A 25880-nucleotide genomic window follows, 5' to 3' on the forward strand; every position below is an offset into this window, starting at 1 on the left:
TTTAAAACGCTAGGAATTTTAAAATTTAAAATACAAACTAAGATCTCTGACCACAATGGAATGAAATTAGAAATGACTATCTCGGGAAACTTCGGGCAAATTCACGTTTTTAAGAAATTAAACAAGACACTCTGAAATAACCATTGGGTGAAATAAATCAGTAAGGAAATTAGAAAACATTGTTAATGAATGAAAACGAGGACATAATATACCAAAGGTTATGGGCTGCATCAAAAATACTATGTGGATAAAAATTATACCCATAGGGGCCAGCCCAGTGGTACAGCGGTTAAGTGTGCACGTTCTGCTTCGATGGCCTGTGGTTTGCCAGTTTGGATCCCGGGTGTGGACATGGCACTGCTTGCAGGCCATGCTGTGGTAGGTGTCCCACATATAAAAAGTAGATGATGATGGGCACAGATGTTAGCTCAGGGCCAATCTTCCTCAGCAAAAAGAGGGAATGTAAATTGGTTCAGCCACTATGGAAAACAGTATGGTGGTTCTTCAAAAAATTAAAATAAACCCACCATGTGATTCAGCAATTTCACTTCTGGAGATTTATCCAAAGAAAGGAAAAATGCTAACTCAAAAAGATCATTTTGCATTTTTGGAAATTAAAAGGAATCAGGTGAGGTTTGGAGTGGATTGGATATTCAGATATTGCAAATCTTTAATAAATGAGCAAAGACCTTGGAGTGATACCATCTTTTTCCTTTTTCTTTATTACTCCATAACCAAGAGAGGCAAGAAAAAACAGTGAACTCTAAAAATAAATCAATAAATCAATAAAAGGGAAAATAGCCCATGTTCATGGATCCTTAGATTTAACATTGTTGAGATGACAATACTTCCTAGAATGATTGGATTTTCAACACACTCCCTCTCAGAATCTTACCTGACTTCTTTATAGAAAATGGCAAGCTGATAAATTGTATGTAACTGCAGGCAAATCAGGATCATTGAACCAATCTTGGAAAAGTAAGACCAAGTAATAAGATGAACATTTCCCTATTTAAAATCTGACTACTCGCACGGTAATCCAGGTAATATGATAATGACACAAGGACAGACACACAGATCAACCAGTTTGATTGAGATTCCAAATATAAACCCATTCATCTATGGTCAACTGATTTTCAAAAATGGCACCAAGAATGAGGAAAGAATATTTCAAAAATTGGTGCTGGACAACTGGATAGGAACAGGCAGAAGAAGGAAGTTGGACCCTTACATTATACCACACACGATAATTTACCAAAATAGATCAAAGACCTAAACCAGACGTAAAACAATAGTACTCAGAAAAAACAAAGAGGAAAATATGACCTTGGATTTGGCAAAGGATTATGAGTTATAACACCAAAAATAAAAACACTAAAAACATAGATAATTTGAATTTCACCAAAATTAATCACTTTTGTGCTTCAAAGGACACCATCAAGGAAGTGAAAACAGCCATGGGAACCCCTGTGCATTTCTGGTGGGAAAGCAAAATCATGATGCTATTGTGGAATACAGTGTAGCATTTTTTTCAAATATTACAGCAAGTGTTACCATATGATCCAGCATTTCCATTTGTGAGTATATACCCAGAATTCAAAACATGGACTCAAACAGCACACCTGTGTTCATAGGAGCATTATTCATAGTAGCGAAAAAGTGGAAGCAACCCAAGTGTTCATCAAGAGACGAATGGATCAACAAAACACAAATACACATAGAACAGAATATTATTCAGCTTTAAAAAGACATGACATTCTGACACATTCTACAACATGAGTGAAATGTGTGGTCATCATGCTAAGTGAAACAGGGCCATCATAAAAAGGACAAAAACTGTATGATTCCACTGATAGGAGGTATCTAGAGTAGTCATATTCATAGAGACATCAGGACAGTGGTTGTCAGGGCCTGGAGGGCAAGGGCAAGTGGGCATTGTTGTTTAATACACAAAGAGTTGCAGTTTTGCAGGATGAAAAGTGTTCTGGAGATTGGTTTCACAATGTCAATGTACTTCACACTACTGAACTATACACTTAATATGTATAAGATGTAACTTTGATGGAATAAATATAGAAGGTAATCAAATGGTACACATTTCGTATTATAACATAAATAAGCCATGAGGATGTAATGTATAGCATGGTGACTACAGTTAATAATACTGAATTGTATATTTAAAATTTGCTAAGACAGTAGATTTTAAAAGTTCTCAGCACAAGAAAAAAAATTGTAACTCTGTATGGTAATGGCTGTTGACTAGACTTATTGTGGTACACCTGAAATGAATATAATGTCACTTATCAATTGTATCTCAATTAAAAAAAAATGAAGTATGGATACATGTTACAACATGGAATTCCCCGAAAAAATTGTACCAAATGAATGAAGTCAACACAAACACCACGCATTATACAATTTCATTCATACAAAAGTCAGCAAATATGGAAATTTATAGACACAGAAAATAGATTAGTGCTCATCTAGGGCTGGCACTTGGGGGAGCTGGGTGGGAAGATAGGGCAGCGAGAGGTAAGGGTATAGAGGTTTCTTTTTAGGTGATGGAAATGTTCTGAAATTGACTGCAGTGATGATTGCACATACTCTAAATATACTGAAGACCAGTGAGTTGTTAACATTAAAGACTCTATTGTATTGTATGTGTATTGTTTCTCAAAAAAACCCACAACGGTTCAAATAAGTGGGTAAATACACTGTTTTGCAATGCAAAAGAGGTTTACATCCCAATCTCTTACTCATATGAATATTTTCCAGCACATCCCACATTTACATAACCTTTTCTTGTTTTTCAGTTACATCAGTCCAAATAGAAATTGAATTTCCTTAGGGATATTATAGCCTTTTCCATTTCAAAGTTCTCTCACGATACATTCAAAAAACGATCTAAAATAAATTTCCCTCCAGTGTAAAACGTATACCTGAGAATTGAATGAACACATCTCATAGCTTGTGATTAGACTGAGAAGAGGCCTTGCGCCCAGCTAGGGACGCGGGCTCCAACTTCCCACCAGGGCTCAGGGCTTGGGAGGCCACAGGATTTTTTTAAAGTATGATATCAGCGGATGTGGGGAAGCGCTGGGTGGAAGATCAAAGGTCAGACTGGAGACATTAATTATTACATACGGGGAGGTGATTTTAAGTGTGTTTTCAAAGAAGGGTCGTAGTTCCCCGAGTGGCCTCGTAGCATTCCATTTTAGCGGAAAAGTCCCCAGAGAGGACAATTTCTAGCTCTGGGTTGGCTCAGACACGTAATCTCCATCTCGCTGTCACTCAGGACGGAGGGGCCTTTTGAACCGTCCAATCAGGGTCGGCTTCGGGGCAAGTGGGCGGGGCGACGCGCGGCAACAACCCCTGACTTCCTGTAGCTCCACAGTGCTTCCGGTCTCCGGTCGCCTGCCTTTGCAGGCCCCACGTTGCTCTGCCGCTAACCGTGTCGCGCTGTGAGTGACCTGTACCGAGTCGTAAGAAGGTCGGCGGGGGACCCAGGAAACTCAGCAATGGTGAGCGTTCTGGCCGGGGCTTCGCAGACACGGAGGTTCCGAGGCGCTGGTGGGAAGCGGCGGGGCGGGCCCGGCCTCCCGCGGTCCCCTCCGGGGTCTGCGGCCCCGAGTCCGCGGTGGCGCCGCTCGGCCCTCAGGCCTTTCCGGCCGCAGCGTGGGGGCGGGGCTGGCAGTCTGGCCCCGGGCGTCCTGTGGTCCCTGCGCGCGGTGACTGGGGCCTGATCGTCTCTGGGCCGCTGTGCGCCCGCAGCCCCGCGTGTCCCAGACGGTGCGGGGCCCGCGGGAGGGCCCGCAGGACAGTCGGGCCTCGGGCTCCGGGGTCCGTGCGCGGAGGGGCTGCGGTCTGTGGGTCCCCAGGGCCTCCTTTCTCCTCGGAGGGGACTCGTTTTCTTCTAAGTTTTCTGAATGTTTGGGGAGCAGGGTCTCAAATCCGCAACCCTGTCCCCCTAGCTCTTCCCAGGAGTGACAATAAATCCCTGAATTTCCAGATCCCTGCTCGCATTCCCAAACGCCAACTTCCTGGCTCTGATTCACAGCATCGTAATCAACTAGAAACAGGCCCAATATTTTATTTATCATTTTTCCATAGTGAATGGGTGGCCCTTTTAAAAGAATTTGTTTCTTGTTTCTGGATGTTTTACATGAGAAAAAAGTAGCGAATGGCTATCCGGAAATTCCTTGTATGAACTCCTTCCGCCTCTCCTCCCAGGATGTGTCCTGGGCACAGACGTTCAATCCTAAGTCCTTTGCTGGAGGTGCCTCTTGGCAAACTTTTCCGGGTGATCTGTCCTGTCAGCACTGCCCCTGTTTGGGTTTGTTCTGTTAAATGGTATGTTCACTTTCTTATAGTCTCAGCTTTTCAATGAAAATAAATTTATTTAATCAATGCAGCTTGAAAGACAATATGAAACTTTTCCAAACAGGAAAGAAAGGGGTGTATTTCGGAAAAAAAAATAAAACATTCCAGTAGTTCATTGCATGATTTAAAAACTCGATTTTTTTTTCTCCCCCAACATGTTAGTAATATTCTGAGGACTGTTCTTTTGTTTTGGCTGAGTTCCAGTGGATTTCCAGGGCTGAGACTGGCAGACTTGAAGTGCTCAAGTATGAGTAATATTTTGTAAAACAATTTCTTTTTATGGAAATAATTAACATTGATTTCCTGGAATGCAGTACATTCTTGTAGGGTTTCCTGTTGAGCCAGCAGCATGCTATACAATTTTCTTCCCTCATTTCCACATAAAGACTGGTGTGAGTGTTTGAGCTGCGTTGTTCAAACACTGGATTTGTGTCATTTAAGGTATCAATGATGGTCCAAAAAAACTCCAGTGGAGGCAGAGGCCTGAGGTCGGTGTCTCTAAGCTGAGGCCCCCTTGGGCCTGCAGAGGGAAGGCCTTGCAGGCCCAGTTGTCCTTCCTGAGGAGCCTCCCCCTTCAGGTGTCCTGCTGCTCACACCCCCATGGAAGGAGCCTTTATCCTGAGAGGAGCTGCAGAGCCCTGGAAAGCTGGGGGTGCACGTGCTCATGGGGTGGGGAGTGATGCCCTTTCTGAGGTTGTTGCTGTGGTTCCCTTGGGCCTGTTTCTAGACATAATTGGAGTTTTGCATCCACAGTGTAGGTGTGCTCAGAGAGTAATTTGTTTACACAGAGAAAGTCTGTGAGAGTCAGGAGCTCTGTGTCCTGGATTAGGGCCCATTAATCTGGGGGTCCATTTGGGTCAGAACCTTAAACTGAATCCAGCTGAGTTTCCTCACTGTGAGAATGGGAGCCTGAGAGAGGGAGCGTGTGCACTGTTCCCTGGGGAGAGGAGGGTGTGTGGGGCTCCCAGAGCTCCTTCCTGTGGCTGCTCAGGTGCCCTCCCCTCCTTCTCCAGGAACTGACCCCCTCCAGGGTTCTGTCTCCACCAGGAGAGTCAGGAACATGGGACCTTCTGACTGTGGCTTTCCTTCTGTCCTGTGGGAAGCAGGCTGCTCCTCTGAGCTGATTCCAGTGTTTGTGTTTCTTCCCTTTGGATTCCTTTATCGATGGAATAGGGCAGCCCTTTGGCTCTAGTTTCCCTTAGCACTTGGGCCCTGAAACTGAGTTGATGGAGAGATAGAATGTAAGGAAAGCAAAAAAAAATTGTGGCACCAAATACAAATTTTGTTCCTTTTAGGCAAGAGAACCTAAGATGTTTGATAAATGTATTAACTTTTTCAGCACATTTTCCTTTTTTAGATCAGTTTTTTCTATGTGCCTGTGTCTAGAGAACATAGAATTTTAAAAGGCTAAACTGATTGAATTTCTATTTTGATTGATGTGAGAAAACTTCTGAAAGCTTATGTTAATCTTTGAAAACCCAATACAGTTTAGGGTTAAACACAAACCCCTATTGCAGTAAAATATACTGCTTACTCCTGAAAATACCCCAGTGTGAGATATAAGGGAAGGACAGACTAGGATTTGAAAATTTTCATTTTGTGGTTTTCACTTTTCTAACTGTTAGTGTTTAAAGGAATTAAATCCTACAGTAGTGTCCTATGTACAGAAGTTAAAAGTAAATAAGTGTTATGGGCTGGCCCGGTGGCGCAGCGGTTAAGTTCACATGTTCTGCATCTCTGTGGCCCAGGGTTCGCTGGTTCGCATCCCGGGTGCAGACATGGCACCGCTTGGCACACCATGCTGTGGTAGGCGTCCCACATATAAAGTAGAGGAAGATGGGCGTGATGTTAGCTCAGGGCCAGCCTTCCTCAGCAAAAAGAGGAGGACTGGCAGTAGTTAGCTCAGGGCTACTCTTCCTCAAAAAAAACAAAACGGCTCTCCTTTGGGGCTGGCCCCGTGGCCGAGCGGTTAAGTTCGCGCGCTTTGCTGCAGGCGGCCCAGTGTTTCGTTGGTTCGAATCCTGGGCGCGGACATGGCACTGCTCATCAAACCACGCTGAGGCAGTATCCCACATGCCACAACTAGAAGGACCCACAGTGAAGAATATACAATTATGTACTGGGGGGCTTTGGGGAGAAACAGGAAAAAAATAAAATCTTAAAAAAAAAGTAAATAAGTGTTAACAAAATGTAGTTTCTCTGTTTTTTAAAAATAAATAAAGCAAAGTCTAACTTAACACTCATGGCCAACATATCCTGGTACCCCCCTCCAGCGCTGTTATTCACGTCATCCCCAGATACACAGTTTTGATTATTTTTTGATCTTCCTGTTATTATTTCTTTGTATAAAAACAAGCTGTTGCAAATTCATATATTTTTACTCATGTTTGTCCTATTAATAACGAGTCAGAATCCACAGTTTTGATGTTTGAGTGCTCACAGCTTAAGCCTCACTCACCCTCTTCCCCTTGTGCCCCAACCTGGACAAGCTGAGGAGGAAGCCTGGGTGCTCTCTCCTCTAGTGCAGGCAGGAGATTCCCACCCCAGCCCCTGCCTGTGTGCAGAGCTCTTGCCCAGGCCCCACCCCCAGGCCCAGTGAAGCCCCAGGCCAGACTCCATTCCTTGCTTTCTGAGCCGTGTGAGAGCTGCTTGAGAGGCCGGCCCTGCCCTCCCCTCAGACCTCTCTTATGTGAGTCCTGAGCCTTTTCCTATCCTGTCTGTGTGTGTGTGTGCCACCCTGGCATCAGTCTCAACAAGGGAACCACCCCTCTGCAGGTGACCATAACAGTTGGCACCCTGAGCAGCATGTCCAGACGTGACCCCGTCTGTCTTCTCTTGCTCTGACTTGCTCTCCTGCTCTGCTGCCTGGTGGCGGCATGCGCCCTGGGCTACTGCTCGCTGGGGAGCTGGGCTGTGAGCTGTGCTGCCCCATGTTGCATTGTTGACTCTCAAAGCCTCTGTTCTAGGTTCAGCTGACCAGAGTTGGGAAGTTCAAGAATTTATAGGCATTTGGGAGCAGGATTATGGGATTGGGGTCTTTTTTTTTTTTCTTAAAGATTGGCACCTGAACTAACAACTGTTGCCAATCTTCTTTTTTCTTTCTTTTTTTTTTTCTTTCTGCTTTTTCTCCTCAAATCTCCCCAGTACATAGTTGTATATTTTAGTTGTGGGTCCTTCTAGTTGTGACACTTGGGGTGCCAGCTCATCGTGGCCTAATGAGTGGTGCCATGTCCGCACCCAGAATCCGAACCAGCGAAACCCTGGGCCGCCAGTGGCGGAGCGGGCGAACTTAACCACTCAGCCATGGGGCCGGCCCCTTAGGGTCTCTTTAAAGAGGTCCTGTTTTGTGTCTGCTGGGATTAATCTGTGTGTTAGAGTGAAGCTGTGACAGAGGCTGCTTTGGCCCCAAGCTGCCCCAGGGATGGGTGTGGCACAGGGGGACTACAGCCAGTGCAAGAAGAGGGCCCATCAATGGTCACTCCTGAAACAGCTGCCATTTAAAAAGAGAAAGAGAAGGAGAAGGGCAGCCAGTAGATGGAAGGTGCAGTCCACACTCCTAAGGCCAGAGGGCTCACCTGGACCCTTAAGTACCTCTGCTGCTCTCCCTGCATCTACTGGAGAAAGAACCTGACCCTTGGGGTTTTAGGAGACAACACGCATGGCACCACTATGACACAGCAAAGGGATTAGTTCAAATCTGGCTTAAATCCAGGGACCTTAAACTCACTACAACATCCAGTAGTCATGGGGGAGGCTCCTAAAGTTAATGACACTGGGAAGAAAACATATATAAATACCAGGATAGATAGGATGCCTTTCCCCCAAAGTATATCCGATGACCAAAAAAACCCAAAACAAAACAGGGAAGGACAAGAGGGAGGGGACAAAAGAGACACCTATTGAAAGAAAGGTCCACAGTTTGAACCAATTTGAAATCCAAAATATACTAAAAGAATTTACATTACAAAACAGATAAGAGGTACACTGCTTGTCTTCTGGGCCTCTACTGCATAGCTTCTGAATTAATTTTGCTCTCTGATGTAATGTACAAATTCAGAAACCTTCAAGCAGTTAATCGATCCTAGTTGGAATTTTAGAGTTATATCTGGGATCCCATTAAATTTAAGGAAGGTGCCCCTGATGATCTTAGGAGCCTTAATCAATATAATGTTGAGGACAGATGTTTCTCCTTAACCATCAGAACTATGGTCTTGCCTAAATTCTCCCTGGTAATAGCACTTATTGTCCTAAAATATCCCAAAGTGAGCTGAGAAACTCTGATCCAATGATCAGTAATTTAAAATTAAGTGAAGTCTTTGCCACTTACAAATTGGCTTGACAAATTGGGATCCCAGGGACATTACCCCCTAAATCAAGGTATATTATATGTCCCAATGTAAACTACACACGGCCTTGAAGGATTGGAAACTGTTTAGACAGTCTAGTTAGTGAAGAGTTGATTTTTCTAAGTGTTTCTTTGATTGACAGCTCAATTTGTCTTATTAAACCTGGAAAGAATGATTGACACCTCAGAGTGGTTTATCTCAACCTTGCAGCTGTGTTTGCACCACTCAGACCTCTATACCCAGTCCCCACAGTGTGGAAATTACTGACTACAGTCAATTAGCAATTGGTAAATATCCTGCTCTCACAGATTTGGCTAAGTCTTTTCTGTCCAGTGCCTATATGTCCACAGGCTCTCAGCTGCATTTGGCCTTCATCTCTGAAGGGACATGATGCCCCTTTATTGGGTTATCCGCATACATCTTCCACAGCTGTGCCCTCCCATAGTCATTGCAGGCGGGGTCTGAACTGCATCCTGGTTTCTCCAAGACCACATTGATGACATCTCCTCTGAGGACATTCAGGACATACAAATATTGAAAAAATGAGCTCACAAAAATGGATGAGACATTGCCACACATATAATGTGAAGCCCTGACAACTTTGTTAAATTCCTGGAAACTATTTGATAATCTGAGACCCACTCCTTCTTTGACACCATGAGGAAATAGCTGTTGTTCCTCTCAGCACCCACAAAAACTATTAGGTTCTCTTGATGTTTGAGAGGCAGTATGTTCCTTGTTTACAAATTTTACTTGACCCCATTTGTGCTGTTACTTGTGAATTTGCCACCTTGAATGGGCACCCCTACCATGAAAGTCTGGAGACTCTTCAAATTGTCCTTCTGCAAACACTCCTGTTAGTGTCCTCAGAGACTCCTTCACTACGGAGGCCTCAGTGACCTACTGTCATGTCTCCTGGGGTACCCATGGTCGCCTTAAGTTGCCCATAGGCTTCTGATACAAGAACCTGCCCTAGGCCCGACATTATATGCCATTAGAGCGTAATTATCTCTGTTTACGAGGCTGTCGTGAAAGTAGATGGCTCTGATCATGGGATCAAATATCCAGCAGTCCATTTTGACTTGGGACCTGGATACACCTCTCCAAGAGTTCAGAATGGCTACTGAGACCCCCTGGAGACATGATGGAGGCAAACCTGGGCCCTCTGGGATATCCTGCCGACAGGAAGGGGTGGTCTTCCCTCTTCTCAGTCCCTTACCAGGTGCATGGTATTGAAGGAGGTCACCCTTTCTCAGACCCCTGAGGCTCCCTGGAGAGCTCCTTAGGATTCCCTGAGTGAAAAGCAATGGGAGTTCATAGACTTTAGGGACACCTCATTTATATGATGGAGCTCAGACAGAGTTGCTTTTCATGTCTTCATTGGGATAAATCTGATGAAGGACCAGACCTGAAGGTCATCAGACTGACCACACATCAAGCAGTCTTCTTAGCACTGACCAGCAATGGGCTCCAGCTGCAGACGTTACAGACTATGGGTGATTCCCTGAGAGTTGCCCCTTTGTGGTAGAAGAACTCTAGGAGTCTCTTGCCTCACAGTTACCTACAATAGAAACCAAAATAACACTTGTCTCTATACATACTAAGGCCACACACAAAGCCCCATCAGGATACTCTTTATCCACATGGGAGTTCCGGACACTACTGATAGTAATGAAGGCAGCCCCTTCACTTCTCAGAATATACAGTGCTGCCCTCTTAACACGGCAGTCGATGGAAATTTCTTCTCTTGTTCAATTCTCATGATGCAGGCCTCATAGAGCACCATAATGGCTTATTGAAATAAATTCAAATTAGTTGAATGAAAGATAGTCTGTTTCTGTCATCAGTCAGTCATCAAGGGTGAATATTAATGTGCCTGTCTTTATCTTTTTTTCCTAGTTGACTTCACTTGTTTTTAGGATCAGTTTTAGGTTTACGCAAAACTTGATCATAAAGTACAGAGATTTCCCACATAACCCCTCTGACTCCACACAGTTTACACTATATTTTATATCTCGTATTACTGTGGTATATTTGTTACATTTGATGAGCCAATTTGACACATGAAAGTTCATAGTTTACATTAGTGTTGACTCTGTCTTATAGTCTGTGGGGTTTCACTGGAAAAGGACGTGTCTCCATCATTTCTGTATCATATGGAACACTTGCGCTGTCCTAAAAATCTCCTGTGCTCCATCTGTTCATTCTTCCTCCCTCCCACCCCCACATACCTGGTAACCAATGATCTTTCAATATTTTATATTTTCCAGAATGTCACATGCTTGGAATCATACAGTGTGGAGCCTTGTCCTGTTGGCTTCTTTCATTAGCAGTATGATTTTAAAATTTCTCCATGTCTTTCTTACTTGATAACTTCATTTGTGTTCATCACTGAAGAATGTTTTATCCTATGGATGTACCCATGATTGTTTATCCATTCATCTATTGAAATTATTTTGGTTACATCTAGGTCTTGACAGGTAGGCATAAAGCTCCTATAAACATTCCCACGTAAGGATTTTTGTGAGCATCAGTTTTCAACTCATTTGGGTCAGTTCAAAGAACCTGATAGCTGTATCATACGGGAAGAGTAGACTGTGTTTCAGAAACTGCTTTTCTTCAAAAGTAGGCACACCATTTTCCATTCCCACCAGCAAGGCCTGAGGGTTCCTGGTGCTGTCCGTCTTCATCGTCGTTCATTGTTCTCAGTGTTTTTAATTCCAGCCATTGTAATAAGTGTGTGGAGATATCTCATTCGACTTTTATTTGTAATTTCTTAGTGACGTTTGATTTTGGACCTGTTTTTGTGTGCTTATTTACCATGTGTAAATCATTGTTGAAGTGTGTGTTCAGATGTTTTGCTCACTTATAACTGGGCTGTTTGTCTTCTTTTTGTTGAGTTTTAAGAGTTCTTCGGATGTTTGGGCACCAGTCCTTTGTCAGATAAGTGACTTCCAAAGATTATCTGCCAGTTTGTGACTTGTGTTTTTATTCACTTGACACTGTTTAACTGGTCAGAAGATTTTCATTTTAATGAAGTCAAACTTATTTTTTTCTATCTTAGAACTTGCTTTTGGTGTTGTATCTAAAAATTAATCACCAAACCCAAAGTCACCTAGATTTTCTCCTATGTTACCTTTTAGGGTGTTGTGGTTTTACTTTTCTTTTGGGGGGGCAAGATTAGCCCTGAGCTAACTGCTACCAATCCTCCTCTTTTTGCTGAGGAAGACTGGCCCTGAGCTAACATCCGTGCCCATCTTCCTCTACTTTATATGTGGGACGCCTACCACAGCATGGCTTTGCCAAGCGGTGCCATGCCCGCACCCGGGATCTGAATCGGCGAACCCCGGGCCGCTGAAGCAGAACGTGCGCACTTAACCACTGCACCACTGGGCCAGCCCTGGTTTTACATTTCATACTAAGATCTATGATTCATTTTCAGTTCATTTTTCTAAAAAGTGTAAAGTCTGTGTCTAGATTCTTCTTTTGGGCATGTGGGTGGCTAATTTTTCCACAATTATTCGCTGAAAAGGCTGTGTTTTTCCCTCGAATTGCCCTTGGTCCTTTGTCAAAGATGAGTTCAACTCATCTTTGTGTGGATTTATAAGAAGTAAAAAACTCTTGTATGTTAACAAATTTTTCTTTCAGCCTTCCTCTGCACTTTTCTTGGTTCAAGGGGTTTTCTTTGCTGTTAGGGATTCTTTGAGATTTTCTCTATAGACAGTCTTATGCCACAAAGACAGTTTTATTTCCTGCTTCCCAATCTGTGTACATTTTATTTCCTTTTTCTGTCTAACTTCATTAAGAATTCCAATACAAAGTTGACGAGGATGAGTGAGAAGGGACATCCTTGTCTTCTTTTTGATGTTACTGGAAAGCATGTAGTTGTTTCAGTGCAGTTCACTAATATTGAACAAGAGCCCAGCTGGTGTAGAGGGAGGTGTGGGCTGAGGGGAAGCACCCTCCAGTCCAGTGATTTGGTCTCAATCTGTTAGTGAGCCTGTGTCCCTGGGCTTGACCTTCTATGATATAATAAGAAAGATATTTGATCTTTGTCCTCAGTTCCTAGCAAAATCCTCTTGAAGCCCTTGGAATTACTTGAATTTCCAGTCCAAGAGAGATCATTGCTTGGTGGTTAGCAGCTGCAAACATGCACTTAAAGTTTTTGAGAGAACACAGTGCACCAGGGCGTTTATTATAGACAGGTATGATAATGTAAGACATGCTAGTTAAGAAGTTGGATCTAAGCTGTTTTTCTGGTAGATGGAATAAGTTAAGGTCACTTACTGAGATGGCTAAGCTTTTCACTAATATCTGTGAGAAGCACTTAAGAGATTTTTCTTTGCCTGAGTTTCAAGTGACTTTTCCTCCTTTTATTTTTCTGTTGATAAGAATTACCTCCGTGAAGTTCATACTTTAACATTTATATCTCAGAGGCACAGGGAAGCAATGCACATTTGTCCAAGGAAGACTTTGATCTCCTAAGGCCCATAATTTATAAGCCTTTTAGGATGAAAAGGGGAGGTTTGGGGATTGATAAAAGGAATTTATCTGCCTGTGGAGCTTCATTTCTAGTTTAGCAAGGATTTGTGAGATAAAGACAGTTACTCCCAATTCCTCACAGAAGTGAGTTGTACCCTAGGTGCTAAAGGACTGAGACACCCATCCGACCACCCATTTGGGTGACTCATCCACCCAAAGAATGTTTTCCTTTCCCTCTGGGTACATTTAGAATAGAGGAGAAGGCAAAAAATATATATATTTTTCTATCAAGCTCTGAATATCAGCTTGCAATTTGGCCATGTTTCTGGTTATAAGGTTATTAAATCCTTTCAAACATCTTGTCAGATTTTAAAGGCAGGAAACAAGAAGTTATAAACAGAATAAAGGATTACTTTAGAAAGGTTACCTCTCTTTGGGGACAAAAGGGGCTTATTAGGTGGATGACCTCATCTTTGGGGGATGGAGAGGCCCATGTGGCACATTACCTCGTTGGTGCTGACCAGAGAATCCTAGACTGACCAGTTAAGACTGCCTCCCTGGGGAAGGTGGAAGCTGCAGGCAGGCTAGGTATTAAGCACCAGTTTGGTGACATGCGCCCAGCAAAGTGACCCCATTTAGGGCCTGTGATTTTCATTTTAACAATAGTTTATAATCAGTTAAGTAATGTATTTTTAAAAGGAAGCCACAGCTGTTTGTGTTAATCCTCTAAACAATAAGTTTTTGAAGTGTACAATACATTTTTATGAGCCATAAAAAATTAATTTTCTCAATTCTGTTTCTCTATGCAATGAGAAGTGATATTACAGTCTGTAGTGCCATTGTCTGTCAATCTGGAGAGGATTTCTGATATGGGCAGTGTAGTGAATGCACTAGAGGGGTATAACAATATAAGGAGCTCCACAGATCCACTTCCCAGTGAAACTGGTGGAAATTGTTTTAAAATAACCCAGTGAAACCTCTGGAAATTTCCTAAAGGCAAGTAGCAAACGAGGAACATCTGTTCAAGAAAATCAATGGAAATTCCGTGAGAAAGGGGAGAGTGTGTAGGGTTTGAACCATGTCCACTCCCTCCCTGCTCTCAGCTCAGCAAGTGAGCCCTCCTCTCCATAGCGCTGGCTCCCTGAACCAGAAGACAAGGTTCTCCCTCCCTAAGCTTCCAGAAGGGGGCTTTTTCCCAGGAGGAGCAGGACTTCAGCATTAACCATCCAGGGGGCCGGCCTGGTGGCGTAGCGGTTAAGTTCGTATGTTCCGCTTCTCGGCGACTCGGGGTTCGCTGGTTCGGATCCCAGGTGCGGACATGGCACCACTTGGCATGCCGTGCTGTGGTAGGCGTCCCACATATAAAGCAGAGGAAGATGGGTACGGATGTTAGCTCAGGGCCAGGCTTCCTCAGCAAAAAGAGGAGGATTGGTAGCAATTAGCTCAGGGCTAATCTTCTTCAAAATACAAAACAAAACAAAGCAAAACATTACCCATCCTGCCCGCAGCTACCTGTTGCTGAATTTCAGTCCCTCGTTGGTTCCTGTGAAATGTGGGGACCCCTTCTTGCCCCAGCCCCTCCTCATGGTGCAGAGGCTCTGCTGTGCTCATACTGTGCTGAGAATGCTGGGCACTGACCACTCTTTCCCCAGCTCATGAGGTGGCTGTAACATGAGACAATCAAGAGGACTCTGGCTGCTGTCTCTCCACTGCACTGATCACTCAGCCCCTAAAATGGGATTGTCACCCAGAGAGAGGCTTCCTGATGTCCCCCAGCATTTCGAGAGTCCTGGCACAAAGATTTTACCTGAACGTGGAGAAAAGCCAGCTATGAAACCCAGCCCTTATTTCCTTCCTAAAGGGATTAACTTGGCCAGCAAAAGATCATGGAAGGTTCAAGTCAGAGGACAGTCTCAGAAAGTGGAGAATGAGGTGAAAGGTAGTTAGTAGATTTGTGTATTTAATGAAGATACAGCTTGGACGTCGGCTGACTAGTTTTCTGAAAAGAACCAGGGGATTAGACTAATGAGGAGGCTTCCAAGGGTGAGAACAAATATCAAACAGGGACTTCAGCAAGTATTTCTACACAGGAGCCAGAATTTCACTGCAGTATTTGGTAGAGCAGGTTATGCCCCCAGGACATTGGTGAAAACAGTAGAGCAATCAGCCAGCAATTAATCTACTTTAACCACGGGGTGTGTCCATGAAAGAGGAGGACAGTCCTGCCATTATTCCTGTCTCAGGACAGTTTATGTACCCAAAGCTATGCCCGATTCTAGGAGCTATTCTTGGAGCTATATCATAATTTTCAAGGGCCAGCTTGGTCGTATAGTGGTTAAGTTCACACGTCCCACTTCTGTGGCCCAGGGTTCCCTGGTTTGGATCCTGGGCACAGACCTAGCTCTGCTCATCAGGCCATGCTGAGGCAGCATCCCACATAGAAGAAGTAGAACGACATACAGCTAGGATATACAAGTATGTACTGGGGCTTTGGGGAGAAAGAAGGAAGAAGAGGAAGATTGGCCACAGATGTTAGCTCAGGGCCAATCTTCCTCACCAAAAAGCATACCTTAAAAAAAATACTAAAAAAGGAAAAAGAATTTTCACTCTCTTTTGAGGACACAGACTTGGCTAAAACAATCCTTCGAGTCACTGAAAACGTAAATAAGCTAATAACAATAAAAAGCCCTGGTAGGAAATGGACCAGTACCCAGAGTTGCTACAGTATATTGCCGAAAATGTCTGGTTTGCATCAAAAATATGAGACATACAAAGATACAGGAAAGTAGGAAGTATACACTAGTAAAAAAGCAGCATTGAAAAAAGTACCCAAGTCTTACAGGAAACCCCAGGAAAATTAACAGGTGTGTGAGCAGAGAAAATGGAGGTTAGAAGGCAGAGGGACAAAATAGTCCAAGTATACAGAGAAAATACTTGTCAACCTTATATTCACCAAAACTGCCTGGTAAAAGATAAAGATAAAATGCTTTCCCAAATAAGCAGAAACTGAGAAAATATATTAATAGCCAAGTGCCAGGTGTGGGGTCCATTTTCTCCTGCTGTTAGGGGTCCCTGGTGGCTCTGCCACAGCCCGTCACCCTGGGATCTGCACTGGCTGTGGGAGTCATAGGAAGGACTCAGGGGACCCAGGAGACCTGGAAATGGTGAATGTTTGGCCCCGGGGTGAGCAGATGGGGAGGAGGGACCGGTTGGGACCAGTCTCCACGCGGTCACCTTGGGAGTCTGCAGACCTGAGTCCCCTCTGGCCTACAGTGTAGGGGCAGGGCTGGCAGCCAGGACTCTGGGGTGTCCTGTTGTCACTGCGCATGGCACCTTCTTTCCAGAGCCTCTCTGGGCAGCTCTGCACGTGCTGCCCCGAATCTTCCCAGACTGTGTGGTGACCATGGGGAGGGTCATCAGGGACAATTGTGACTCGGTCTCTGGGGTTCACGTGTGGGAGGAGCTGTGTCTGTGGGGTCTTCAGTAGCTCCTTTTTCTCCAAGGGGCTCCCCAGGGGGCACTCATTTTGTCCTGAGTTTTCAAAATATGTGGGGAGCAGGGTCTCAAATCCACGACCCTGTCCTCCAGCCCAGCTCTTCCTAGGACTGCCAGTAAGTCTCTGAATTTCCAGATCCCCCCTTGCAATCCCAAAGCCACCTGCCCCTCTCTGATTCACAGCATCTTTATCAACTATTCGTCCTCCGTGGTGCATCAAACAGATGCACTATTTTCCCTTTATCATTATCCCCCAGAGCCATGGATTGATCTTTTTAAAGATTATATTTGTCTGTGGATATTTTTCATGAGAGGAAACAGAGAATAACCACCTGGAACTATGTTGCATGAAATCCCTGTGCGTCTCCCCCAGGATCTTTCTGGGCCCAGACATCCTATGGGAAGTCCTTTAGTTGGAGCTTCCTCTCCAGAAACTTTCCTGGGTGATCCATCCTGTTGACATAGCCCCCCCTAGATTTGTGACATAACAAAAGGTTTATTCACTTATTTAAGTCTCCATTTTTCAATAGGGTAAGTATATTTAATGCATACAGGTTGGAAGACAATATAAAATAGTTTAAAAGAGGAAACAAAAAGGTGAATTTCAGAAAAAACGAAATATTCCTGTATTGCATTCCATTTATTAAGAATACTTACTTTACACTTTCTTTCACAGAACATGTGTAGTAAGTTTTTGAGTTCTGTTCTTTACATTTGGATGTTTTCAAATGAAATTCCAGGTCTTAGACGTGCTGAACACAAGTGGTCAAGTGTGATTTCTTGCCATGGAAATAACTTTTTTTTTTCTGAAGGGAATAGCCATTTGGGATTTTCTAGTTGAGTTATTAAAAGTGCCTTGTAGGGGCCAGCCTGGTGGCCAAGTGGTTAAGTTTGCGCCCTCTGCTTCGGCAGCCCCGGGTTTCGTGGGTTCGAATCCTTGGCACGGACATGGCACCACTCATCAAGACATGCTGAGGCAGCGTCCCACGTGCCAAAACTAGAAGGACCCACAGCTAAAATATACAGCTATGTACCGGGGGACTTTGGGGAGAAAAAGGAAAAATAAAAAATAAAATCTTTTTTTAAAAAAAAGTGCCTTGTAATTTTCTTCCCTATTTTCCATGGAAAGGCTGGGTTTAAGTGATTTTGCTGTATTATTCAAACACTGGGTTTGTCTCATTTGAAATAAAAATGATGTTCCAAAGCATCTGCAGTGGGCAGCTGAGGCCTGCAGTTAAAGACTCAACCTAAGGCCCCCTCGGGCCTGCAGAGGGAAGGCCTTGAAGGCCCAGCTGTCCTTCCTGGGGAGCGTCACCCTGCAGGTGTCCTACTGCTCACACCCCCATGGAAGGAGCCTTGATCCTGAGAGGAGCTGCAGAGCCCTGGAAAGCTGGGGGTGCACGTACACATGTGTGTTTGCACGGGGATATCCAATATTTCACTCCTATTTGTTTAAAAGACTTTCCTTTTCATTTGCATTGTCTTTTCCTTCTTTGTCAAAGATCATTTCACTGAATTTGTGTGGGTCTATAAGGAAAGCATTGACTCACATATCCTTCAACCTTCCCGTAGTCTCTTATTAATTCCAGAAGTTATTTCTATTGTGAATTCTTTCAGATATTTCACACAGACAAACATGCCATATGGAATATATGTTATAAACTTAGGTACAGGATTCATAAAAATGTACCTTTTCAAGAAGTGGGAGTTCCCCTCTATTACTGGTTTGTTGTAAATGGATGTTGGATGTTTGTGGCTTTTTTGAGAAAGATTACCCCTGAGTTATCATCTGCCACCAATCTTCCTCCTCTTTGCTGAGGAAGACTCACCCTGAGCTAACATCCGTGCCCATCTTCCTCTACTTTATATGTGGGATGCCTACCACAGCATGGCTTGACAAGTGGTGTGTAGGTCCTCACCCAGGATCCAAACTGGTGAACCCCGGGCCGCCAAAGCTGAATGTGTGAACTTAACCACTGCACCACCGGGCTGGCCCCTGGATGTTGGATTTTATAAAAAGCCTTTTTTATTTTAATTTCCCCCTCCTTTCCTTTCTGATATTAGTAATTTCTGTCTTCCCTCTTGTCTTTGTTACCTTAACCAGATGTTTATCAGTCTTGTCAAGCAACTAGCATTTTTTGCTTGAATTTTTACCCATTAATTTCCCATAATGAATTGATGTATTGTCTAAGTTTTGTGATTTCTTTGATTGTGCTTACTTTGGGTTTAATTTGTTCTTTTTATTGTTTCCTAAGGTAGATGCTTACGTCATTGATTATAGGTATTTGTTTTTTCCAGTGTATTTGTTCAATGGCATAAATTTCCCTCTTAGCACTGATTTAGCTGCCTCCAAGAACCTTTGGTATATTGTGTTTTGTTTCATTTGGTTCACACTATTTTCTCATTTTCCTTGAGACTTCTTTGTGTGTGTGTGAGGAAGATTGGCCGTGAGCAAACATCTGTTGCCAATCTTCTTTTTGCTTGAGGAAGATTGTTGCTGAGGTAACATCTGTGACAGTCTTCCTTTACTTTCTGTGGGATGCTGCCATAGCATGGCTTGACAAGCAGTGCTAGGTCTGCACCCAGGATCTGAACCTGTGAACTCCAGGCCACTGAAATGGAACACACAAACTTAGGCACTATGCCATTGGGCCAGCCCAGGACTTCTTGTTTGATCCTATGTATTATTTAGTAGTGTGTTGTTGGCTCTCCACATTTTTGGGGTTTCCAACTCTCTTGCTCTTATTGACTTCTAGATGAATGCCTAGGTGGTGCGGGAGCATCTTTTTGTGATTTCTCTTCTTTGTAATTTGTTAAAGTCTGCTGCCCTGTGTCCTAGAACGTGGTTTGTTTTGGCGAAAGTTCCATGTGAACTTGAGAAGAATGTATTTTCTGCTGTTGTTGTATGAAGTATTCTATAGATAACAGTGAATCCAGTTGTTTTATGATGCTGTTCAGTTCACCTCTGTCCTTCCTCAGTGCCTGCCTAATGGAATTCACACTTTGTGATAAGGGGGTGTTGAATTCTACAGCTGTTTTACTGGATTCATCTATTTCTCCTCTCATTCTATCAGTTCTTACCTCGTACATTTTGCCCATTTGTTGTTACACGTATACACATGAAGGATTGCTGTACTTTCTGGGAGGATAGACCCCATTATCAGGCTCCAATGCCCCTCTCTATCTCTGAATTTTCCTTGGTTTGGAATCTGCATGGTCTATAATTCATATACCTATGGCAGCTCTCTTTTGATTAGTGTTGGCATGGTCTGTTTTTCTCCATCCGTTTACCCTTTATCTGTCCATTTCTTTATATTGAAAGTGGGATTCTTTTAGACAGTATGTAACAAAGTTTGTTTTTTAAAAATCTGATATTACTGTATCTTTCAATTGTATTGAGACCCTTGATTAAAGTGGTTATTGATAAAGCTGCATTAATATTTACCGCTTGTTTTACTGTTTTTTATATCTTGCCCTTGTTTGTTTCTTTTTGTCTTCCACTTTTTTCCACCTTCTCTGGCTAAAATTGAACCTTTTATCTGATTCTTTTTTTCTCCTCTCTTAGCCTATCAATTACACATTTTTAAAAACACTTTTACTGGTTGTGGTGGAATTTTCAGCATACATTTACAACTAACCCACCTCCTCTAACACATAACACTGTACCACTTCACTGTGTGCAAGTGCCACTTAACACAGTATTCCCAGTTTCCCCTCCCTGTGCCTTGTCACGTGGCTGTCATTTATATCACTTGTCCGTAAGGTTTTCATTACCAAAGACATTGTTGCTAATATTATTGTAAACGTGTTATGTTGATTATGGGAAGTGTAAAATTTACTTTACCTTCATTTTTTCTTTTCTAATCCTCTTTATCATTTACATTCTTCCTGATACATTTTTGAGCAGTTCATTCAAAGTAGGTGCACTCATGACAGATTTCCTCGACTTTTGTCTCAGTCGTTGTTTTCCTTTAGTTTTGAAAGATAATTTTGCTGTACAGAGAATTATTGGAGAGTGGGGTTTGTTTTAGTTTTCAACACTTTAAATATTTCACTCTAGTCCGTTCTTGCTGCATGGTTCTTGAAAATCAGTCCAATTTAATTCACATCTTTATTTCTTTATACCTCAGGTGTGTTTCTTCTCTGGCATTTTTATATATTTTCTCTGTCTTGATTTTTCTGTAGTGTGAGTGTGATAACCTGGGGTATGCACTGTTGGAGTTTATCATGTTGAGTTTTCTCTGAGAACTCTAGATGTACAGCTTGCTGGCTCCCATTAATTTTAGAATATTTTGCTGGTTATTGCTTCACTTGTTTCTTCTGTTTCTTTCTTTCTGTCTTTTCCTTCAAGTATTCCCATTATGTATATTTTAAGCCTTCTGTAATAGAGGGTTGGCCTAGGCTTGATGATATTGTGTTCATTCTTTTTGTCTGGTAATGATATTTGTTTCATTGTATAGCATTTCTGTCATTCCAAAACATGCTCTGGATCATGCCATTACGGAGAAATTTGCTGAAATGTGATCACAGCAGAAATGTGTAAATCATTCTCATGAGTTCATGATGCTGTTCAATTGATGAGGTAATGTGTACATAAAAACAGTGAGGTTTTTCTTCTTTTTTTAGTATTATTATTATTATTATTAATTTTTTTGGTGAGGAAGATTGGCCCTGAGCTAACACCCATGCCAGTCTTCCTCTATTTTTTATGTGGTATGCTGTCAGAGCATTGCTTGTCAGGTGTTGTGTAGGTCTGCTCCCAGGATCCGAACCCACACACTCTGGGCCACTGAAGCAGACTGCATGAACTTACCCACTATGCCACTAGGCCAGCCTCAAAACAGTGAGTTTTTTATGATCACATCAGAGTAAATGTTTGGAGATGACAGAATCATATGTAACCTTCCTAGAAATGGAGGATGGATGTCCAGGGCTATCGGTCTTATGTTTCCTACTATAAACATATTTGTGATGTTTTAGGACTCAGTGGCCATTGAGGATGTGGCTGTGAATTTCACCCCAGAGGAGTGGGCTTTACTGGATCCTTCACAGAAGAAACTCTACAGAGATGTGATGTTGGAAATTTTCAGGAACCTGGCCTCAGTAGGTAAGAATGAGGACCTTCCTTCATTGCATCAATTAGAGAAAAGTGTTTCCTGCTCATCAATGTTGTTCCAAGATGGAGCATATGGAAGTGGAAGATGTTGGTAAACAAACTAGGAATTGTCATAGCTCATCATGGTCTTAGAATCTAAAAATGTTTCTAGAATTTCTGATACTTTGGAATCAACTTTCTGGGTCTGCATTTCAGGAAAAACATGGGAAGATCATGACATTGAAGATGAGCACAAAAACCAGGGGAGAAAGCAAAGGTGAGTCACACTCAACAATAAAAGCAGGATCTCACGTGACAATCATGGTATATTATGAAATTTTCAAAAGAAGCAAACAAAAGAAAGAACAATTGCTTCAAATTTAGCTTTTCTTACAAAATTTTCACCAAGTATACTTTTTTAAAGTGAGGTAGATGTCAGCTTTTGCAAAATAGTTCACTTGGAAAAGGTATTAATAAACCCTATATATGAATATCACTGTTTGGATAACAGCAAGGCTGAAGTTCTCTCCCAGAGCATTTAGTATATTCAGTTTCTGAGAATTCAGACAAGGCAGAGAACCTAAACTTTTCCTATAAATTTTAACAAATATAACAAATATAAAATCATTAATAATGTACTTGTGATTTTTTACAGAAGTCCTATGGGTAAGAGACTCTGTGAAAGTGAAGAGGGTAGTCAGTGTGGAGAAAATGTCACCCTTATTCCAAATCTCAGTGTGAACAAGAAAACTGCAAGAGGAGAACCATGTGAATGTAGTGCATGTGGAAAAGTCTTCAGGCATCATTCATCCATTAAAAGGCAAGTTAGATGTCACACTGAACACAAACAATATGATTATCAAAATTATGCAGAGAAGCCATATGTATGTAAGGAATGTGAGAAAGCCCTCCCTTTTCCCAGTTCTCTTAAAATATATAAAAGAACCTGTACTAGAGAGAAACCTTATAAATGTCAAAAATGCAGTAAAGCATTCACTTCTTCCAGTTCTCTTCGAGTCCATGAAAGAATTCATACAGGAGAGAAACCCTATGAATGTAAGGAATGTGGGAAAGCTTTTAGAGCTCTGGCAAGCCTTCAGTCACACATGATCTTTCACACTGGAGATGGACCGTATAAATGTAAGGCATGTGAGAAGGCGTTCCTTTCTCCCAGTTTACTTCAAATACATGAAAGGAGACACACTGGGGAGAAACCCTATGAATGTAAACATTGTAGGAAAGCCTTTAGTCTTCCCAGAATTCTTGAAATACATGAAAGACGTCACACTGGAGAGAAACCGTATCAATGTAAGGAATGTGGGAAAGCTTTTATTGCTCTCACAAACCTTCGAGTACACATGATCACTCACACTGGAGATGGACCTTATAAATGTAAGGAATGTGGGAAAGTATTCATTTATCCCAGTTTGTTTCAAAGACATGAAAGGAGTCACACTGGAGAGAAACCCTATGAATGTAAAGAATGTGGGAAAGCCTTCAGTTTGCATGCTTACTTAAAAAAACACAAAAAAACTCACACTGGAGGGACACCCTATGTATGTAAAGAATGTGGTAAGGCTTTTATTTCTCTTAAACTTTTCCAAATACATGAAAGAAATCACAGGAGAGAGAAATCCTATGAATGTAAAAAATGCAATAAAGTATTCACTTGCCCCGGTTCTCTTCGAGTCCATGAAAGAACTCATACAGGAGAGAAGCCCTATGAATGTAAGCAGTGTGGGAAAGCCTTTAGAGCTCCCTCAAGTCTTCGATCACATGTGATGCTTCACACTGGAGATGGACCTTATAAATGTAAAGAATGTGAGAAAGCATTCATTTCTCCCAGTTCACTTCAGAGACATGAAAGGCGACACACTGAAGAGAAACCCTATGAATGTAAAAAGTGCAGTAAGGCCTTCAGTTATCCTTGTTCTCTTCGAGTCCATGAAAGAACTCATACTGGAGAGAAACCCTACGAATGTAAGCAATGTGGGAAAGCCTTTAGAGCTCTCTCAAACCTTCAGTCACACATGATCTTTCACACTAGAGATGGGCCATATAAATGTAAGGAATGTGAGAAAGCATTCATTTCTCCCAGTTTACTTCAAAGACATGAAAGGAGTCACACTGGAGAGAAACCATATGAATGTAAAGAATGCAATAAAGCCTTCAGTTATATCAGTTCTCTTCAAAAACATGAAAGAACTCATACTGGAGAGAAACCTTATCAATGTGAAAAATGCAGTAAAGCATTTGATTTTCCCAGTTCTCTTCGAAGGCATGAAAGAACTCATAGAAGTGAGAAAACCTTTATTTCTCATGCAAACTGTTGAGGACATGTGGGAACGCATGTAGAAGAGAAAACTTATAAATGTAATGAATGTCTGAAAGCCTTTTGTCATCTTTTGTCATCTGAGTTCTTTCTGAAGTTATAAAAGAAGTCACTTGATAAAAACCTCCTGAAAGTAAACAGTGTGGGAAAGACTTCAGTTGACCTACATCATTATATGTGAAACTCCCACCAAAAAGAAATTGAAATTTAAGTGATAAGAAAAAGCTTGATGGAAATTAGCTTGTGTATAATGTTCTAGAAAACTTTCAACATGAAAGTTGTTATAAAAGTTGTAAATATATTGCAAATATATTGCAAAGCCTCTTTGTTGAGTGCAACATTGAATTCTGGATTTCTATTAATGACTTTCAGAAATGAATATTGAGGTGAGATAATTCTGTGTGTCATTCTTCATCAATACTACATAAGATTACTAGCTACTGCTTTTTCCTTAAATCAGTTAATAATGTTTTCACTTTAATTTTAAATAATGTTTTAATTGTTCTATGTTAAGGGGTCATCGAAAAGTGACAGTTTGTGTTTCTTGGGATTTTCTTCCTGGCCTTATATAGCAGTTTCTGGATATGCCTAATCTGTTGTATATATTGTTCCTTTCTTAGAGAAAGCTCCTTTTTTTGGATGGTAAGTATAGGAGCCTGTTTTTATTTTCCATACTATTAAACAGTTGGAATAAATTTTTGTGTATAGCAAATTTATCAGCGTTCTTTCATGTGAATCCTTATTTTCATATTTGAGCCTTTGCTCACTCTTCTTCCTTCTGACAGGTATTTGGTGAATACGTTTTTTTTTTTTTTAAAGATTGGCACCTGAGCTAACAACTGTTACGGATCGTTTTTTCCCCTTGCCTTTTCTCCCCAAATCCCCCCCAGTACATAGGTGCATATTCCAGCTGTGGGTCCCTCTAGTTGTGGCATGTGGGATGCTGCCTCAACATGGCCTGCTGAGTGGTGCCATGTCCATGCCCGGGATCTAAACTGGTGAAACCCTGGGCTGCCAAAGCAGAGTGTGCAAACATAACCACTCAGCCATGAGGCCGGCCCTTGAATACACTTTAAATTAATTTAATTAAATTAGGGCAACAAAATCTAGAGCTGGACATATCGCCGCTGTATTGCATTATGTCAGGGAGTTAATATTATGAACTGCGTCTTTAAGAATCCACCCCCTTTATGGTTCCATGTTGGAATTCACCAATAGAAGGCAGAAGCAGTGGAGGCATCAGGCAGAGTTTGGAGCCACCACACAGGGAAGAAGACAGTTACATAAGAGCTTCAAGGAAACCATCTTCCATCCCTTTTTCTGGATTCGTTCCCGTTCTAGTCAAGAGTATCTTGAAAACCACCACCATCTGTTTATTTTCCATTTTCTTACAGGTGTATTTTCCACTGATGTTTCCACAAGATTCATATCAAAGATCCATTAGAATTGGGATTTTTCAGTAAGGCTTGAAATACATGACCTACAGTTTCCTTGGGTCAACCAGAGAGCTACTGCAGACCTTTGTGGTTGGGAGTATTCTCTGATTCCCCTCTTTAGATCATATCTGTGTGAGGTTTAATTTGTACAGGAAACACCTTATACCGTTAGTACTGCCATTGAGGATGTTTTCCTGGTCGCCATGGCATCTACAATGGGGCATAAAAAGAAGGATGTGGGAGTTCATTTCTCTGCTGCATTGCACAGTGGCTGCCTTGACCCAGTTCTTCCATGTCAGAACAGTCACCTTGCT

At 42.2% G+C, this 25880-nt stretch overlaps 1 protein-coding gene across 1 annotated transcript; it reads left to right on the plus strand.

Annotated features, from left to right (window-relative positions):
• The first annotated feature begins 3378 nt into the window (after positions 1-3378).
• Positions 3379-24842, plus strand: LOC100629361 (zinc finger protein 709). The gene is made up of 4 exons (XM_005611882.4): positions 3379-3521; positions 21684-21810; positions 22015-22075; positions 22454-24842. Exons 1-4 carry the CDS (start codon positions 3519-3521, stop codon positions 24129-24131), a joined length of 1869 nt encoding a protein of 622 aa, XP_005611939.1. The 5' UTR covers positions 3379-3518; the 3' UTR covers positions 24132-24842.
• Positions 24843-25880: the final 1038 nt, after the last annotated feature.

Source organism: Equus caballus, chromosome 7 (genome assembly GCF_041296265.1).
Source record: "Equus caballus isolate H_3958 breed thoroughbred chromosome 7, TB-T2T, whole genome shotgun sequence".
In the NCBI taxonomy this organism is placed as follows: Eukaryota; Metazoa; Chordata; class Mammalia; order Perissodactyla; family Equidae; genus Equus; species Equus caballus.

Coding starts and splice junctions, on each gene's coding strand:
- LOC100629361 (XM_005611882.4), top strand. Junction 21,811..22,014: donor CAGGAACCTGGCCTCAGTAG/GTAAGAATGAGG, acceptor TCTGCATTTCAG/GAAAAACATGGGAAGATCAT. Junction 22,076..22,453: donor AACCAGGGGAGAAAGCAAAG/GTGAGTCACACT, acceptor GATTTTTTACAG/AAGTCCTATGGGTAAGAGAC.